The 19,779-nt window shown below is 42.7% G+C and overlaps 1 protein-coding gene across 1 annotated transcript; it reads right to left on the reverse strand.

Annotated features, from left to right (window-relative positions):
• Nucleotides 1–3,247: 3,247 nt before the first annotated feature.
• Nucleotides 3,248–11,078, reverse strand: crabp2a (cellular retinoic acid binding protein 2, a). The gene is made up of 4 exons (XM_061820009.1): nucleotides 10,803–11,078; nucleotides 5,641–5,819; nucleotides 3,828–3,944; nucleotides 3,248–3,731 (listed from the first exon to the last, which is right to left on the reverse strand). Exons 1-4 carry the CDS (start codon nucleotides 10,882–10,884, stop codon nucleotides 3,681–3,683), a joined length of 429 nt encoding a protein of 142 aa, XP_061675993.1. The 5' UTR covers nucleotides 10,885–11,078; the 3' UTR covers nucleotides 3,248–3,680.
• Between the last annotated feature and the right edge of the window lie 8,701 nt (nucleotides 11,079–19,779).

Consider the following 19,779-nt stretch of genomic DNA (forward strand, 5'->3'; position numbering starts at 1 on the left):
CCTTTTTTTCACGTTTTTGCAAGCATTCTTACAGGAACTTTCACAGGTATTGCCACAGCGTGATGTCACCTTTTGGGTGAGCCACTTCGATGTTTTATGAGGTGTGAGTACACTGCGAGTGTTTGATGGTACACGTGTCAAGGGTTCTCAGAATGTGTGTGTGGGTTTTTTTGTTTTGTTTGTACGTGTTATACGGGGTCTGGTGTAAGTCAGGTATTTTGAAGCGAGACGTGACAGCTGCCTTTTACTGCCCCAGGGGATAATAAACAGCGAGGGAGGGATAGTTATTTATCCCTCTCAGTAGGGCAGGAGGTAGAGGAGGGACTTTATTGGGGTCACACTGTAACTGCACACAGCTGTAGGGCGAAAAGGAGGACTAAAGAAGATAGTTTGTAAAAGGATGGGAAGCTGTTTTACCATCACTTTAATTCCTTGCTAACAACCCCCCCTCCCTCCTTCCATATCACTTCTTCTTTTGTGTGAATGGTGTCACAAGACCTCCAAGTGATCCATCATTCTTCCCAGCCCGTTTTCCTAATCCAGGTCCCCTGACGACCTTCTCCTTGTTAAGCACATCTGCTGTCAATCAGATGTACTTTGTAATCCCCTCGGCATTTCCTGTCGTTGCGAACACGCCCACTTAACCTTGACTCCCTGACCACTTGACCAAAGAGTTCCCCAAAACTGATATAAGCTTCGATCAAGTCACCGACCTCGGTTCCCATTTCTTCAGGTACGAGTGAAAGCAAAAGCTGACAAGCGCCACTGAGACAAAAATAGAGCCACACCTACTGGCTGACTGTCCATCACGCTATAGTTCATTGTCACATTTTCAAACCCTTCAAGACCAAACTCCAATGAAAAATGTTGAAAATCAGTTTTAGAATCAGAAACTGACAAGTGTATTATATATGTATTTTACTGCAGTTTGCATCATCACCATTGAAGCCAGCCACAAGCCCATAAATATTTATGTCATTACTGAATCACCACTCGTTGCCCCAACGTCTTCACCTATTTTTCTTAGACTTGCCCGGTAATTTATCCTTATTTAGCGTTTTAACTCTTTGGGCTCTTTTTTTGTAGATGATGCAGATGCAGTGAGGTACAAATACTGGCATATTCAGTTTTTTCATATTTCATTCATAAATACTTTTTGTGAACAGTGAGCATCAAACCCTCTGAATCATTGTAGAAAACTAGTCAAAAATCAATAGATTATAGCTATTTTTGATTTGTTGTTTTTTGATTGGAGTCATAACAAAACAAAAAAACAGAAACTGCCGTATACAACATAAAATGAATCATTCGTAATTAATTCCCAAGTTAAATTGGAGATAGTGGCACAAAACATCCCCCAAAACAATATAACACCCAAGAATGGCTAATGACGAAACACTGCATACTTTCTTCAAAAACTCTGTAGTAACAAATGAATATAGTAGAGCAATGAGGCATTTGTCGTCGAATAAATTTATGAAATTAGCATTGTTGGCAACAAAATATATGAGCCATGCTGATTAGAGCTACATCACCAGCAACCACGCCAGCTGTGTGCGCGCATGGATATATTAGTTTTTATCATTACTGTAGCTCAACATATAAGTTCATTGATTTTTAACCAGGGCAGTTTGGGATAATTATCCAATTACAATTAATTTGTCCAAAATGATTTGCTCATTGGATACACTGTATATGTTTATCTGTCAATGCCAGCGACTCACAGCAACAGGCAGAACAATTAAATGCTCGTCCGTCAGATGGCAGAAGGTACAACAAACTTGTGTACCCACCCATTGCTGTTCATACAAGAGATGAAGGCATGGCTTCCACACTGACATCACCTTTGTGTTCAGTTAAATGAGCCCATATTTCATATTTTGTGAGTAAATTGAAAACAATAGCATCCTTACTTCAGTATTCATTCTTTTCCTCAAAAATGTTTGGGGTGGAGCGCTGTAAAATGTTTCTAATGCAAATTGTGTGATTTGGCTGACGAAATGGCAAACGCTGGATAGCTCGCACCTCTTTAATGAGGCAGTTGCCAGGCAACTGATACAGACTCACAGAAGTTAGTTCATCTCTCTTCTTAGTTCCTTGCACGTTGTTGTTAGGTTGTTTGCACACATTTGCTTTATGTGAATAACAACAACCTAATAAATATATTGGACCTTGTTAAGTAATTGGCTGTAGAGTTTCTCTTGAGGAGAACTAAAGTCTAGACCATCTGGACCTGTTTAGAAGGGGACTTAAGAGGACAAGGGGTCACACATTGCGAGAAGCTTACCTAAATTCTGTCTCCCCTAGAGCGAGATTCCTTAGCTGTGTTCTTGAGGCTTTTTCCTCCATATATCTTGTTAATAAAAGTATCAATCACACTCTGTTACTTTATCGCTCCTGTGAAGTCCAAAACAATCCATCCTGTGATACTCGCCAATTGAACTTCCGCCAACATTGTCAGAAAACATTTCGCAACAGTAAAAAAAACTTTTTCAATACCGTTTTAACGTTATTTACCGTTATTTACTTTAAATATAAGCAGATGTTAGCCATTCTAATATGAATTTATCAAAACCAACAAAACACTAGGGTCTGTAGTCAGTGGGCTTCTTCTTCTTTATACCACAGTCCTTATTTCAAAAATGTTCCAGAAAATACCAGAACACAAAAGGCATATTTCACCCTCTGATGCTGGGAGTGACAGCTTGTGTAATGTGCAAATGATTTGTGATGTCCAAAATCTGACGTTCCAAACCACAATTTTCAAGAAAATTTGGGTCAATCTAAAAAAAATGTTTTCTAATCTTTGGAGGTTGAACTATAATTTTAATTTCCAACATCTTACTGAGTCTGTCAGCCGGTTTCTTATTTCCTCTGCGTAAATCAAAACTGTTCCTTTGGGGCGAGCATACTTTCCACTGAAATGTGAATGTAACCAAACGTTAAATGTCATGTTGTTTCCTGGCAGTATCTTCGGACCCACAAAGATCAGTCAGATGAGCAGGTCTGTATGAAATGTGTGATGAGAGAGTGAACCGGGCCGGTGGAATGGAAATATTTGTCTGCTTGAAACACGCCAAGGGAGATGGTTTGAGGGAATGTGGAAAAGAGATGATCGACAGAGTGTAAAAGGAGGCCACAGACAAGTTATTATGTTTGTGGACAGCTGACCGAAATCTTAAAATAAGACGGAGTCCTGCAATGTGGACAAATTCTGCAACTACTTCAGTTTGAATTCCAAGTTGCTGCTTTATTGTTTTCCCAAAAGAAATGTTTCTTCAAAGGATCTCGTCAGATAAGTGAGACTCCAAGTAAAAACCTTGGCAGTACTGTAGTGTGGTAATAAATATCAGATGATATGGAAAATGTTAGCGAAGGCCAAAACAAAGTGTAAAAATAAGATCATGAATACAGTTGGCAACAAGCATGCACACACGGCGAATAAAAGCCGCACATCAGTCATACAATGCATTTACAGATTAGAATTCCATAACGTTTTGATAAGAGCCGGAAAAATGGTGAAAGAGTGCAGGGCTAAGACACGAGAAAGAATGCAGTTATCACACCAATTACACGGTGCAGCTATTATTGGAATAGAAAAAAAGTCACGGCTGCCATCTTGCGCTGGTGACGTCTTGTGTGGTGGAGCAGGAGACGTCGGGAACCAAAAGTGCTCTTGTTCATTGCCGCTCGTATACTCTGGTGCACACCACGTCATCTGCTTTCATGGTCTGAAAACAGACAAAAGTGTTGATAATACTGCTAATCAATTCCTTTGACCGCCAGAAGAAAAAGGTCGAAAATTAGTTTTTCTCCTCTCTCTTTACCAGGATCAGCTTGCCATCGTTGGTTATCTCCCGGGTCCAGGAGGTCTTAGGCCCCTCCCCTTTCTGCAGAGTCTGCTCGCAGCTGATCTTGCTGTCCGTCTCCCAACGTGGAGAACTCTGAGCAATGAGAGAGCCAAACGCAAGATGGATCGATAAGGTCACTGGAGATCACAAGATGAATGTGTAGTGGTTCCTCCAAAATCCACCTCCTTAACTTAAAACTCATAAAAAGTGGAGTTCAACCTAAATCATAGCAGTAGTGTTTACTTAGACAATTTTGGACATTAACTGTAATTATATGATAAGAATATATCGGAATGTGCAGCAGGCCTCACTAATTCTTACTGAGGTAATGATCTAATTTTCTCCCAACTGAAAACCAGTTGCCATTAGGGAGGTGGGGTAAGAGTGTGTGAATGGAATTCTTACCATCTCTCATGGCTCTTTCGGAACGGAACAAAAATTTTCGACAAAAACACACACGATGGACGAGACCAAATTTCAGCCCGGATGTAATTGGCCTTCGCCGCTGTTTACTTTGTTCTACAAGTCAGCTTGTAACTTAATTTGCTCATATTCAAAATGGTGCTTGAGAATATCGGATGGATTTTGTGAGAGGCACTGCTGCCATATCTGAAACTCACTCATAGTCTACCATGCAACATGAAACAGAAGAAGGGAAAAAAACAGCAAGCAAAGCCTCATAACTCAAACTTAGTCCATTTATAAAGCAACGTAACACTGTATTTGACAAGAAAAAGCGCAGAGTGAAGATTTGTAGTGCTTTGTTAGCTTATTATGCTAGCTAGTTATCCCCTGACTGGTTAGCTTCTTTATGTTTGCCGCTCATGACATTCAAGAATGCTAAGTGCTAATTAAAACAATGGCGGTATTAGTTGAAAGTTTTTGTTGTTTGGCAGTTTGGGCTTTTACCAGATGAAAGGATGTAAAATGCTATGTTAGCTCTTGACTGGTTCTTTGCTGTGGGTTTGCTACGTGTAACATTGACAAATGTTAAAAAGTGAATTAAAACACAAAAGTCACCGATATTGTAGTTGTACACGTGCCAGACTTTGGTGCAGGCATTGTGAGTTCAGTTCCCACTCAGTGACGGTGTCAACAGTATATGAGTGCCTTGCGATTGACTAGCAACCAACTCAGGGTGTAGTCTGCCTTTCGCCTGTAGTTAGACTCCAGCTATCTTGGGACCTTTGTGAGGATAAGCAGCTTGGATAACGGATAGATGGACGAAATGAAAACACTGCCTATATGGTTGATAAAGGTTTTATGATTGTGACAGTCGAGACTTTTAAAAAAAAATACCATTGATCTCAATGTGACCTTTTGCTTGTGAATGACCATCACAGAGGAATCCACTGCGGTCATTTCTGTGGGATACCAGAGCATAAGAGTGAGTCAGAAGGGTTAGCCGGGGGGATTATTAGTGTTGGCTAATAGAGACACAAAGGGGAACAAAAAGGGCGCTGTTACATGATAGCTTTGGATGCACTCAATTGTTACCAGAGTGACGCAAACACTGATTGGGTGTTTGCCTTGGAGAGAAACAAACAGAGGCCACCTATGAGAAAAATGGAGTGAGACAGAGGGAAGGAGAGGGAACCATGGGACGACGGCAAGTGAAAAGGGTTCGTAAAGTGTCCGAGGCGGGATAGGCCTTCAGAGCCCGAGGGATGGGTGGAGATATGCTATCAGGCCAAATCAAACAGATTGATGTAATGTGGACAGCTCCGTCTCAGCACGCTGTGATTTGATGGGAAGAGAATGGAGGAATGTTCTCATCCATCTCGTGTACCGTGCAAGGACGTCCATCTACTGTGCTCTCGTTGAACTCCTGTCCCACGGTGAAAGTGATGTGGGTGGTCCGGACAGAGGTGGAGGTCTTAATGGACAGGGTCTCGCCGTCCTGCGTGATCTCCACCAAGGGCTTGTTTGCCGCCTTCACTGCAATCTTACGCAGCATAATATTTACACCTGCAACACACACCAGACAGAGATTAGCCTTTTATCTTATTGTAACCTGTCAAGGGAAAAATGTTAACCCCTTAATAGAAGAAGAATGAGAGGTACAATTTCATAAAAATGCTGGGAGACATTATCAGACCTGATAGCTGGAAGTGTCAGTTTCTCCTTAGAAGAGGTCATACATAAACACGTGGGCAAGTAGTTATCATCTACCTCATGCAACTGCCATCCCTCCAACCTCAAACATGATGTCTTGTCTCACAGGAAAGTCATCATGCAATATGAGAGAGAGAAAATGGAACAAGGTTTGTTTTTTCTATCCTCACAGAAAAAAAGATTATTATTGACATAGAGTACAGCACACTTCAGAAGTGCAAAAAAAAAAAAATTCCCCAAAAGAGACAAATGCATTTCCATTTCCTTAGTGTCTCGTTTTCCCGTTCACTTTAGTCGTCTTGATTTCGCAATTCAGGTTCAAACAAAGGCTAAAACCTGCAAAGTAAATACTTGCATAACCAGTGCAACTGTGAATGAATATTCCCATTCAGACTCTTCCAAACAAGAGTGCACCCGGGTCAGGAGAACAGATGACTTCTGTATCACACCAAGACGGCTGCGGATTTAACAGACCTCATGTTGCGCAGTGTGTGGGCTGAAACCTTCTTACAATTTATGCATTAATGATGAGGGATGAAACAATGAGGTCATATGACGAAGCATTGCCAGCACATCTGCATTCGGCCTTGACTTAATCATCTTTGTGCGCACATCCAGTTTGTGCGGTCACATAATGTTTCTTACCACAGGTATTTTTCTCCATATTTCCTCTGCAGTGTGCTTGCATTTCGACAAAACAATTAAAAACCGACTTAAAGAGAGAAGTTAATGGCACAGCACGGGAAGACGGCAAGAGGTCATCCAGTATTTGTGCTTGTGCTTGTATGTGTGTGTGCTTCAAAATCTGGATCCAAGTGCGAGGGGAAGTGTATGCACATTGTGGTGTGTACGTCTTTGCCTGCCTTCCAGTTGGGTTTCCCAGCTCTCACACATTCCCACCTGTCAACAAGAGTAAATATATACACGCCAAGAAATGCCCAGTCATTTGCAGTGCACCAGGATATCCACACTGCATGTAAAGTACGTGGATTGTCACTTTGTCATGTGGAGTTCCCTGCTTTTATTTATTTTTTTTAATCTAGCATCTGCTTCCCTTACTTTTAGAATTGTAGCGCCACGTTAATAATAATACATTTAATGCACAATTATGCCCATTCATCCATCCATTTTCTTTGCTGCTTATCCTCACGAGGGTCGCGGGGAGTGCTGGAGCCTATCCCAGCTGTCAACGGGCAGGAGGCAGGGGACACCTTGAATTGGCTTCCAGCCAATCACAGGGCACGTAGAGACAAAAAGCCGCACTCACAATCGCACCTAAGGGTAATTTAGAGTGTCCAATTAGTGTTGCATGTTTTTGGGATGTGGGAGGAAACTGGAGTGCCCGTAGAAAACCCACGCAGGCACGGGGTGAACATGCAAACTCCAAACAGGCGGACCTGGGATCAAACTCTGGTCCTCAGAACTGTGAGACCAACGCTTTACTAGCTGAGCCACCGTGCCGCCCATAGAATTATGTGTTTCAATTCATTGCTATCTGATTTCTATTTTTATTTGTCACGAAGAGGTATCTACGTACATGTAATGTTCGGAGTTAAAACTGAAATGTTTGGAAATATCCTGTGTCAAAAGTCATACAAAAGCAAACTTCAAACCGTTACGCCTAAGCAAATTTACTAGACTTCAGCTCAGTGAGCATCTAAAGCAATGTTCTTTTCACACCAAATACTTTGTTTACCAAGTACTACCATGGTCAACGTTTCATATAATATCAACACAGGTTTCATTCCTAAAATGTACATTACATGTTTTTAACTATTTTAACATTATGCGGTGTATACAATAACACTATTTTATAGTAATATATATTTTAAAATGAGTTAAATTATGATACAATTCAAATTTATACCACATAAAATAAAAACTGTACTTCAATAACAATTTTAAAACACTTGGAAATGATTAAATGCAAATGTATTGTACAACTGACTGTTCTTAAATGTACTGTACAGTCATACATCGACTTACAAAATTAATCCGTTCCGGAAGTCATTTCGTAACATGAGTTTTTTGTAAGTAGAAACACATTTTACATGCAAAATGTATGCACATACAAATGTACACACGCACACAATTTGACAAAAGTTGCTTGGGGCCAATGGCGAAGAAAGAAGAATAAACTTGCAAAAACACAAACGAAAAAAATCACAGAAAAATTGTACTTTTCCAAAGTGCGCTAGCTTGTGACTGCGTGGGAAAGTGTGATTGCGTCACACTTGAGTGTCCAAGTGAAACAAAAAGCATCATGGGAAAAGATTGACGTCTCTCCTCGCCAATGGGATGCCAGGAAGATGCTACAGCGATAGCTGATGGGGGAGCAGCTCAATTGCGCCACACAAACCAAAATACAGGATGTTTACATCGCCTATTTTTCCTTTTTGTATCCTTTCGTCAGCTGAATTTTTCATTACGAGAGACGTTTGTACGTAGAGGCACCACTGTATTCTTTATCCTCTGAGAGGAACTGTGTTTCTATGAAAAGTATCTGTACCACTGTACTGCATTTAAAAAAATGTCTCAAAAAACATCAACAGTGGAACATTATGTTTTGTGTAGTTTACAAATCACTGACGTAAAGGATTCATTCCAAAAGTTGATTTTGCTTTTTCTTTGGCTTTTTCTTTACGTGATGTCCTCACAAAAACTGTAATTACTCCCACCTTTTTGTTCCCTCTCAATTAAGGCTGACGGGTGAGTGGTTTTACTTTATTTTACTAAACTAAATAAGTTTAGTGGCTAACGTATGTTTTACACTTGTAATATTTAAATGGTACATACAACATCACTTAAAAGTTTTTTGATAGCAATGCTCTCAGTTTAAGGTTTTTTTTTATAGCAATACTATAAGTAGGCGGAACAGGGGATCAGCTGGTAAAGCGTTGGCCTCACAGTTCTGAGGTACCGGGTTCAATCCCGGCCCCGCCTTTGTAGAATTTGCATGTTCTGCCTGTGCCTGCGTGGGTTTCCTCCCACATTCCAAAAACATGCAACATTAATTGGACAACCTAAATTGCCCCTAGGTGTGATTGTGAGTGCGGCTGTTTGTCTCCATGTGCGCTGCGATTGGCTGGCAACCAGTTCAGGGTCTCCACCGCCTCCTGGCCAGTGACAGCTGGGATAGGCTCCAGCACTCCCCGCGACCCTCATGAGGATAAGCAGGGATGAAAATGGATGGATGGATGTATTATATAGAAAAAAAATCTGCTTTCAAATCATCTAAAAATCGCTTATTTTAGACTGATCTTCCTGCCATTCATGTAAAGTAACAGCGCAAGTAAGATGTCGGTTATCTGACAATGTAGGTTTATTTCAAGGAGCAAGCTGAGCTGCAGACATGAGCTGACCCCTATTCCTCTTGTGTCTACCTGAAAGCCAAGTAGGGGGCCTTTCGGGAGGGACATACGAGCTGACTTTTAGACACCCAGAACGCTTGAACACAAACAGATCTGGCCTGGGCAGACTGCACGCTTGCCGAGCGACCAAGCGGAGGGGTCAGAGATCAGGGAGTAGGGGAAACCTTTTGGATTGAGGGGAGGCAGTGAGGGATGGAGGGAAGCGGGGCTACATTGGGTGCTGACAGGTTGCATCCAGCTGTGCTTTACCCTCTGATGGATATGGGGCTTGGGGGGGGGGCACCTTAGTGCTCAAGGTGGACCTCCAGAGAACATCCATTCTTAAAATACATGAAGTAGAGGTCAAATTGATGTTTTGGTTAGATCTTGGTTTAGATTAGGATTACGCACTCAATCAAGAGTGGGGAACCTCCGAGGTGCATTTTATCCAGTCTAACTACAAATCTGTTTTTTTAAAAATCCACAGAAATTTTCATAATAACTACTGTGTTTTTAATCATTACATGCTTTTAAAAAATACATGTAGCCTTATGGCCCTCAGGGGACTTAAAAAAATGTAAATGGCTGCAAATAGCATGTCCAATTTTCAGAGGAATTGGTCTTATTGGGGTCACAGGTGAGCTAGAGCCTATTCCAGCTGACTACAACTGTAGGGCACAGACAAGAAACTTCACACCAGAGAGTTTTGAAAAAAGCTGAGTATGCTCAGAGAAACTCCAGAAGAGGACTGAAAACCTCCCACAGGAAGTGCAGAGTTGAGATTTGAACCCCGACACTCACAGCTGTGAAGCAGCGTGCCGAACCACTATTCACTGTGCTTCCCCCAAGGTATTGTTTGTGAAAATATTGAGAAAAGGGGGACTGTTGAATATTTCTTGTTTTTCCTCCATTCTCCCCCCTCATCCTGCACAAGCAACGCGCACAAGTTACTGAAAGCGCACATCGTCAATCTCCTTTTCAGCAACTACAACGGATTGGACGCGCTATGAAAGGTGTCCGCGCTCCCACAAATGACCTCTCCCAGGCCGAAGCAGACAAAACCTTGTGAACAGCAGGTGCTTCCCCCCCTCGCTGTGCGCGACTGTCACTTCAGATCACGCCAAGACCTGTCCTGCACTGTATTCGCGTCATGGCGCGCCTATTCAACGGGGCCGCACACGCACCCGGAACGAGGCCTTCCTGTGGCACAGACAGATGTGCCGCCGTTTGTCTCCATTGTGTTACGGCTGCCTGCGGGTGGGGGCGTGGGGGTTAGTGACGCTGGCTCGGAGCCAAAGCACTTGATTTTTTTTTTTTTTTTTTTTTGCTGACTACAGAATGACAAAGACCCCCTGCCCGTGCGTAAAAGAAGCTGATGCTCGGTCGGTGCACAGAGAGAATTAAGATGTGACCTACAATACAAAAAAAAAAAAAAAAGACTGATCATCTCGCCCTCTTTGAACTGTGAGGAATTTATATCACATACCCAAGACTTTTAAGATCTCCTCAAAGTTCTCTGAACTCTTCATCTCCCAAGTGCCGGAGAAGTCCGGGATTTTGCGCTCCATCTTCGGATATTGATGTCGTTTCGGGTCGGAACGGGTAAACTGTCCGTCACGTCCTCTTCTGCTGGACCACCGCTGCGTGCGCGCCTCAAACGAGACCGTCAGACCACTATGCTGTTTTGTTCTCGTCCTCTTAACTTCTTCCCTGCGGCTTTTAGTGATGTCCCCAGACTCCGTGCCTGCGCAAATAAAATGCAGTTGCACTGCGGGGGAAAAAAGGGGGATACTCCTGGAGGTTCATGACCACGCCTCTTATTAGTACGGTCACGCCCTGTGGACAACCAGATTACAGGCGTGGATCCAAAGCGCCTTAATAGGTTCGCGCCCCCTGCAGGCCGCAGGCATCAATCGCTTGTTTTTTATTTGCGAACACTGCAGATACATAAAAATGAAAAATGTCTATAAATACTGCATTCATATGGTGGTTAAGTCTGGATGTGGTGAACATTTAAAGCCAGGTCGGGGCTACGGAGGACGCCTGCAGGAGTGACGCTGAGGCCAAGTTCACCACCCCCAAGAGCGCCATGCTGCTGCCATAAAAATAAAAGCGCCAGTAATGGGATACAGCTTCTGACCTGCACGCTGGAATATCCATTTAACGTGGGGTCGCTGACTGCGTCACGGGGTAATGGGGGGGCTGCTGTAGGGGGAAATTAAAAAAAAAAAGCCAGGTCAACGATGGCAGTGCCCCCCCCCCGCTGCGTGAACGGAAGAGAGGCGAGTTGGGGGAGGAGGAGACGTTGCCTGAGGGGCAGGGGCAGGGCCCCGCGGGGTGGGAGGCAGCCCGATCAGCAACATGGAAACGCACGCAAATGACGGATGCCGACGATACAAAGCCGACGTTAACCATTGACTCTTGATGGATGATCCAAAGTAAGGAGGGGAAAGTGGGAAGGGGCCGGGGGTGTCCTACAAATACTCCCAATGTCTCCGTGTCAGTCCACACACTCGAGCAGTAATAAAGACGACTTACAGATCGATAATTGGATAAGTGAAGACATGCGCTTTTACGCACAGACGTGTCCAAATTCCAGCGCCTTCGCACCGTGATCGGTTCGACTTGAACCACATTTGCACGCCTTGCTGCCGTGCGTGCGCGGTCCCTTTCAACGAGGGCCACACAAATAGTGCCACAAATTGAAAATATTACAAGAAAGAGAAACAGAAAAATCACATCATAAACGTGAAGATATCTAGTACTGTTGGGAGCGTTTAGTTGAAATTTGACAAACACTGAAAGTCAGTTTTGTCGTCTTATCAGTTGGAACATTGATTCCACAAAACCGCTCCAGGTTTTCTCGTCCAAACGTATTACATTTGTGTGCAAATTCATGTCAAATCAGTTTTATTCATCATGACATTTTTCTCACATTAAAACATTCTTCAGAAATCATTAAGAGTTTTTATCTATGTGATATTACAGCTTTATTGCCTTTAATGTCTTAACATAAAAGCCGTTCTCTCAATAAAAAAATGAAGATGCTCTCCAAACCTTTTGACATTTTTGGAACAATACAGTGGAACAATGCTCATCTTGTGACAACTTATTGCTTGTAACATGACACCTTTTTAGGCATAGATATGTGTTTTCATGCTCTTGGTGTAGAGGAAAAAGTGGAGGACGTGAGCGCAGGGAGGCAAAGCAAAATTTTAACTGAGTGCAGTTTTTTAGAAGTTGTCCTGAGTTTCTTTGCGGCCTCTTGAATGACTCATTGCTGTTCTCTCGGAGAAATCTTTGTAGGCCGGCCACTCCTGAGAAAGTTCCCCATTGTTCCATGATTTCTCCATGTGAGGATAATGGCACTCCCTTTGCTTCGCTGAACTCCTAAAGCTTTAGAAAAGGTTTTTAGAACCCTTTCCAGACTGAGAGATGTCAACTGTTTTATTTCTTGGTGTTGTTATGTAAATTTTTTTTTTTAAGATCTTTTATCCCACTTGATTTCCGCTGCTGCAACTGGCTGGCAACCAGTCCAGGGTGTACCCTGCCTCTTGCCCAATGGCAGCTGGGATTGCCTCCACCACTCCCGTGACCCTTGTGAGGATAAACGGCTCAGAAAATGGATGCATGGCTGAATTTCCTCTGGACAGATTCTCTTAAGTAATTCCTTGACTGAAAAGGTCCGGAGGTAATCAGCCTTGGGTGTCATCAGTGAAAATTAATCAAAAATTGTCATCACCACAATGCCGATTATTGGTAGGCAAGGAGGCTGATAACCGATAACTGGAGCCGCTATTCATTTTGCAGTAAAAATGAAACCATTAGAGTCCAAAAGTTGAAATAATAAAAGCTCCAACACATCATTTAAATGCTTTTATGTTTTTAAACAACTTTTCAAATTTGCAATGTGAGTTTTGTTGTCTTATAAAATACGTATTTGCATTTTCAAATTCTAAAAGTGCAGGGAGCTCCCGGGCTCAGCAGCACGTCTTACAAATTGAACTAAAAAGTAGCAAAGAGGAAGCCCCCTAAAGTTTTCATTCATCTATCCATTTTCCGTACCGCTTATCCTCACTGGGGTGTGCTGGAGCCTAACCCAGCTATCTTCGGGCAAGAGGCAGGAACACCCTGAATTTGTTGCCAGCCAATCGCAGGGCACATACTGTAGAAACAAACACCATTTCCACTTAGATCTGCAATTTAGCGTTTTCTAAAAGGAAATTGAGTAGCCACGTAGCATTCAGCACATGTTTGATTAAAACCTTTTTCCGTGTAATTGGCCAATTATTTTGCTTTTTTTTTGGGGGGGGGGGGGGCTCACAGTCCTTCACAGAAATTGGTCCAAACATCAGCCACTTAGGCAAAACAGAGTCATTTCCTCTTTTGTTTCACTCACTACCAGGACTCCACCTTGCATTTGAGTTTGTTTGAACAATATCGGAATAATCAGCGCGAGTGAAAGTACGCTTCTATTTAACGCTCGGTTGCCCCCATTTACATCCAGCCCCAGCTTCGTTCTGTCTCTCGGCTGCTCTGGTGGTCTGTCACACGGCCTGCGCACCCCAAGCGTGGATTGATCTTTGAAAGTGGCTGATGCAGTCTGCATTCGGGAAGATTCATGTTCACCCCAGCTCGCTAAATATTAGCATATGACCGTGACGTGCCAATGGATGCATTTAAAAAAATAATAAAATGGGTGGATTGTAGCACACATCCCTGAAATGTGTGTGTGATGCTGCATGTCAGCACGTGATGACAAAGGGTCGCTCCGCATTCAGGTGCACTCAGCCATGAGCTGCACCCAGCAACCCCCACCCACCCCCCTTTCCATTCCTCCCTCTTCTTTACCTCATGCAACTTTCTCTTTTTTTTCCTTTGCCACTTTCTACTTTTCCTCCTCCCTGTCAAGCTTTTGTCCTTTTTGTGCTGCTCTGACACATTCCTCAACCACGTTTAGGAGGGAGAGGACCTGAAGCCGATGACTTAAAAAAAAAAAAGAGCAAGAGCATTGGAAACTGTCCACATGTTCCACTTCATTGTTGTGGCGTAAAGAATGTGAGAGTGAGTCAGCAAAGAGAGGGAGATCAAACACTTGATGACAGAGATGGAGCGCTTGAGAAACCACCACCACTAGATATTTGTGGGAAAGCCAAATGAACTCCTCTCATGTGCTCGTCCTTCAGTTTCCCTTTAAATATTCTTTGCCTCCACCCAAACTGAGTAATGTCACCTCTCTCAAATCCCAACTTTTGATCCAGCCCTCTTATTGGTTCTCATTAGACTATGGCGGTGGAGCCATTCGTGGAAATTGTAGTTGCACATAATTCAGGACATTTCTTGTGTGAGGATTTGCTGTCTTTATGGAAGTAACCCTTTCCAGAGTCAGCTGGGACGGGCTTCAGCTCGTCCACGATCCTAAAAAAAAGCGCCATAAAAAAATGGATGGACTTGTTGACGTGCAGTGAGTTTTATGGCTGGTGATGCGCTGTCATCAAAGTCAGATTAACCAGGCCAAAACGTTTGTTTTTTGGTCTTTCTGAATCAAGCCTGGACATGTGCATGAAAAAGATAAGAGTGGAATTGCATGAGAAAGAAGTGGAAGTAGTTGTAACAATCGTGTTTCATTTCATTATAACCGCTTTTTTTTCATCTGAGTGGTGTTGCTTGAGGATTTCAAATGTTTTTTTTTTTTGTTTTAGTGGTGTTTGATTTTCCATTTTATCAAATTATTAATTGGTCTTTTGAGTGTTGTTTTCTTGTTCGACTCTAGCATGTATTTTGAGGCACTACTGTATCAATGAATGATGTGTAATTACAGTACTGATGTACTATATGGTGGACTAATCTATTATTTATATCTTAGCAAACTACTACAGCACAATCTGTCAGCAGCAGCAGCTCTTTGATATTTTCACGAAAATACTTTGCCAACAACACCCGTATAGTGTTGCTAGTGACTTGAGTAGTAAATAGTCAGTACCTAAAGCAATTTAGAACATGATCACCAGGATTTACTAAAACTGGGATCATCCAGAGCATTTGAGTAAGTACGACGGTCGCTGTTGAGCTAAGCTAGGTAAGCATTTGAGCCATCTCATTTTCCGGGTCAGACTTTTAGGAACTAAGTCATTGGATTTACTTCAAACGTCACAGAAAACAAGTATAATAATCACGAGTCACATCTGTGTGGTTTTTTTATTTATTTATTTGTGATTGTGTTCACATGTTGGGCTGATGCTGTTGTGGGGGGTCAATGTCGTGCTGATTTAAAAATGATACCGCAGGCTGAATGAAATTGCTGTGCGGGCGCAGCGGCTTGACATGTCCGTGGTGGATTCAGTGATTTGGTTTCTTTCCAGGCATGCAAATTAAGAACACAGTAAAACAATAATAGTTGCTTTAAATGGAAAAAGACTCTATAAACACATTTTTATGAGACATTTTGGGGGTCTCGGGCAACAGGCAGTTTGTCTGTGCTTGCATAATGGTGAGTTTGCCTGTATGAGCCACAGTTTCTGTGTCTGGTCGTGCTTTATATGGCGTTTTAGGCAATTGGAAAAAAATGACCGTTATGAAGAAATAACTAGCTAGAGGTTAAAATCGCATAGCTTAGTAGAACATAAATTGTGTAGTTCACTCCAACCAAACTGTTGTTAAAGATGCAGTCTTCAGATCATGTGGTCAGTCTCCACGCTTCACCTGAAAAACCACTGCCACGCTTCGGTAGGTGCTGCTACATTGGTTAGCAATAGATGGAGTTTATATGGACTGGCTCAGCAGTTCACTGTTTCTTGTTTGCGTGTGAACAATAAGGTCGATAAAAGGATCCAATCCAAAATAGAGTTCGATTATTTTTTTCTGATGTGGAAAAAATTTGTATGCAGTAAAAACCCTGGGCTTGTGTCCTTGGTGGATCTTGAACCAGTGGAAATCTAATAAATAAAGGCAATCGAGTGACATCACTGAAGGTTGGAGCTGGAGTTGTGACAAAGTGGAGACTGTTCCCACCCAAAATCAAAGAAAATGACGTGTGTTGGGACAAATGTGAATGGACCTTTAAGTACGTTGCTGGAAAATTGTCAACTTCAAATGCAGCATGGCGCTTAACCTTTTGAATGTTCTCATGAGGTCATGTTGCAAAAGTGAGAGTGGGAAAGACCACTTTGGAGCCTCGAATCAGCACTCTCACAGGGATGAGATGTCCCGTTTTCCACGTCTCGCTTCCTTTTTTGCAGTATATCATTTCCTATTTCCTGTCCTCGGCTGACTGTCACACAATTTCACCTTCACGGACCGGGTGACCTCTTCCTTATCCAGACCCAAAATGACAAGTGACCTTCAGTTTATCCTCAACAGTGCAAGTTCTCTGACACTGTCCAGATGCATCCCTCATCCCAGCCGCGTTGTAGTCGGAGCTTCCCAGCAAATGGGAGTAATTAACTGATGGCCAAGTCGTACTTCAGTGGCATTCTTCACTTTGTCATGCAGATGATTTCTAATAAAACCGCTCAACCCAATAACCACGATGTGAACCTGACCCTGCCTATACTGCCAACTCCTGGAAGTCATTATCAGTGGCCTTTGGGCCTTACAGGAAACCACTGGGCTGAATTTCCTGGCAGACAACACAAGCAAGAATGAATGACTGTATCTTTGTTGTGTGATTTACACATGGACCAGTGTAAGTGTGTGCGTTTGAGTGGGTGGGCGGGTGGTTGTGGGGGGGTCTTAAAGTCTTCCAGGAGTTGTAAGACAATCCTCAAATCATTAGGGGGGAAAGAACAATCAGTAATTTGCCCGTTTTGTTGTTGTTCAGTTATGGAGAATGAGATGAGGTGTTTGCAGAAGAAAGTTTCATTTTCTAGATTGATACCACGATCTGCTGGAAAATTTTCATAAATGTCAATGATTAGTTTTATTAGTTCTACCTTCAACTTTCACAGGCTTTGTTCTGTTGTGGCTCCGAGCTCTCCTGGTCATGCTGTTTGAAACACTTTTCCCGAGAGTCTTTATCGTTCTGTTGTTCCATGTTGCTCCATGTGTATAAAACGTAGATAATTGCAGCTGGACATAATTGTTTTGTTTTGTCTTTATCTGTCTCTCTCACTTTAATATAACAAAGGATCTTTGAAAATGAACTTCAGTAAGGGGTGACAACACATACAGTGAAGAAAATAAGTATCTGAACACCCTGCTATATTGCACGTTCTCCCACTTAGAAATCATGGAGGGGTCTGAAATTTTCACTCTAGGTGAATGTCCACGGCGAGATCTAAAAAGAAAAATCCAGAAATCACAATGTATGATTTTTTGTAATGATTTATTTGTGTGACACAGCTGCAAATAATTATTTGGACACATGAGAAAACCAATGTTAATATTTGGTAGAGTAGCCTCGGTTTGCAATTACAGAGGTCAAATGTTTCCTGTAGTTGTTCACCAGATTGCACACACTGCAGGAAGGATTTTGGCCCACTCCTCCACACAGATCATCTCTAGATCAGACAGGTTTCTGGGCTGTCGCTGAGAAACACCGAGTTTCAGCTCCCTCCAAGGATTTTCTATTGGGTTTATGTCTGGAGACTGGCCAGCCCACGCCAGAACCTTGATATGCTTCTTAGGGAGCCACTCCTTGGTTTTCCTGGCTGCGTGCTTCGGGTCATTGTCATGTTGAAAGACCCAGCCACGACTGAGGGAAAGAGGTTGTTCCCCAAAATCTCACAATACATGGCCGCGGTCATCCTCTCCTTAATACAGTGGAGTCGTCCTGTCCCATGTGCAGAAAAACACCCCCGAAGCATGATGCTACCACCCCCATGCTTCACAGTATGGATGGTGTTCTTGGGATGGAACTCATCAGTCGTCTTCCTCAAAACACAGTTAGTGGAATTATGAGCAAAAAGTTCCATTTTGGTCTCATCTGACCACAAAACTTTCTCCCATGACTCCTCTGTATCATCCAAATGGTCATTGACAAACTTAAGACGGGCCTTGACATGTGCTGGTTTAAGCAGGGGAACCTTCCGTGCCGTACATGATTTCAAACCATGACGTCTTAGTGTATTACCAATAGTCACCATGGAAACGGTGGTCCCAGCTCTTTTCAGGTCATTGACCAAGTCCTGTGGTGTAGTCCTGGGCTAATTCCTCACCTTTCTAAGGATCATTGATACCCCACCAGGTAATTACGTGCATGGGTCTCCACTCTGATTGAGACTGACCGTAATGTTTAGCTTCTTCCATTTTCTAATGATTGCTCCAACAGTGGACCTTGTTTCATCAAGCTACTTGGCAATTTCTCCGGAGCCAATTCCAGCCGTGTGGGGTTGTACAATTTTGTCTCTGGTGTCTTTGGACAGCTCTTTGGTCTTGGCCATGTTACAAGTTTGAGTCTTACTGATTGTATTGGGTGGACAGGTGTCTTTATGCAGTAACGACCTCACACAGGTGCATTTCAATGAGGATAATACATGGAGTGGAGGTGGACTTTTAAAGGCAGACTAACAGGTCTTTGAAGGTCAGAATTCGAGCTGATAGACAGGTGCTCAAATAATTATTTGCAGCTCTATAAACACAAATAAATCGTTAAAAAGTCATACATTGTGATTCCTGGATTTTTCTTTTTAGATTATGTCTCTCACAGTGGACATGCACCTACGATGAAAATTTCAGACCCCTCCATGATTTCTAAGTGGGGGAGCCTGCAATATAGCAGGGTGTTTAAATACTTATTTTCTTCACTGTATCTGATCAGTTCACAGTGTAACAGACAGATCAGAGACAGATGCCACTGAAATAGGCCAATTGAGCAAACTTTGAGATGTAAAGAGGTTAAAATTGCTCTCATGAGTACAATAATAGTGGGATTTACATTCCTATTGAGTCGGGAGTTGATATTAAAAAAAATGATGCAACACTTCAAATGCCAGGTTTTTGTGATACAGTATAAAAACAATAAGACCAGGATTCATCTTCTTTTTCTTTCGGCTTGTCCAGTTAGGAGTCGCCACAGTGTATCATCTTTTTCCATCTAAGCCTATCTTGTGCATCTTCTTCTCTAACACCCACGGTCCTCATGTCCTCCCTCACCACATCCATCAACCTTTTCTTTGGTCTTCCTCTCTCTCTTTTGCCTGGCACCTCACCCTCAGCACCCTTCTACCAATATACCCACTCTCTTGCCTCTGAACATGTCCAAACCATCGAAGTCTGCTCTCTCCAAAACATCCAACTTTGGCTGTCCTTCTAATGAGCTCATTTCTAATCCTATCCAACCTGTTCACTCCAAGCGAGAACCTCAGCATCTTCATTTCTGCCACCTCCAGTTCTGCTCCCTGTTGTCCCTTCAGAGCCACCGTCTCTAATCCGTAATTCATGGCCGGCCTCACCACTGTTTTGTAAACTTTTCCCTTCATCCTAGTGGAGACTCTTCTGTCACATAGAACACCAAACACCTTCCG

The sequence above is a fragment of the Syngnathoides biaculeatus genome, chromosome 5, assembly GCF_019802595.1.
Source record: "Syngnathoides biaculeatus isolate LvHL_M chromosome 5, ASM1980259v1, whole genome shotgun sequence".
Lineage (NCBI taxonomy): Eukaryota > Metazoa > Chordata > Actinopteri > Syngnathiformes > Syngnathidae > Syngnathoides > Syngnathoides biaculeatus.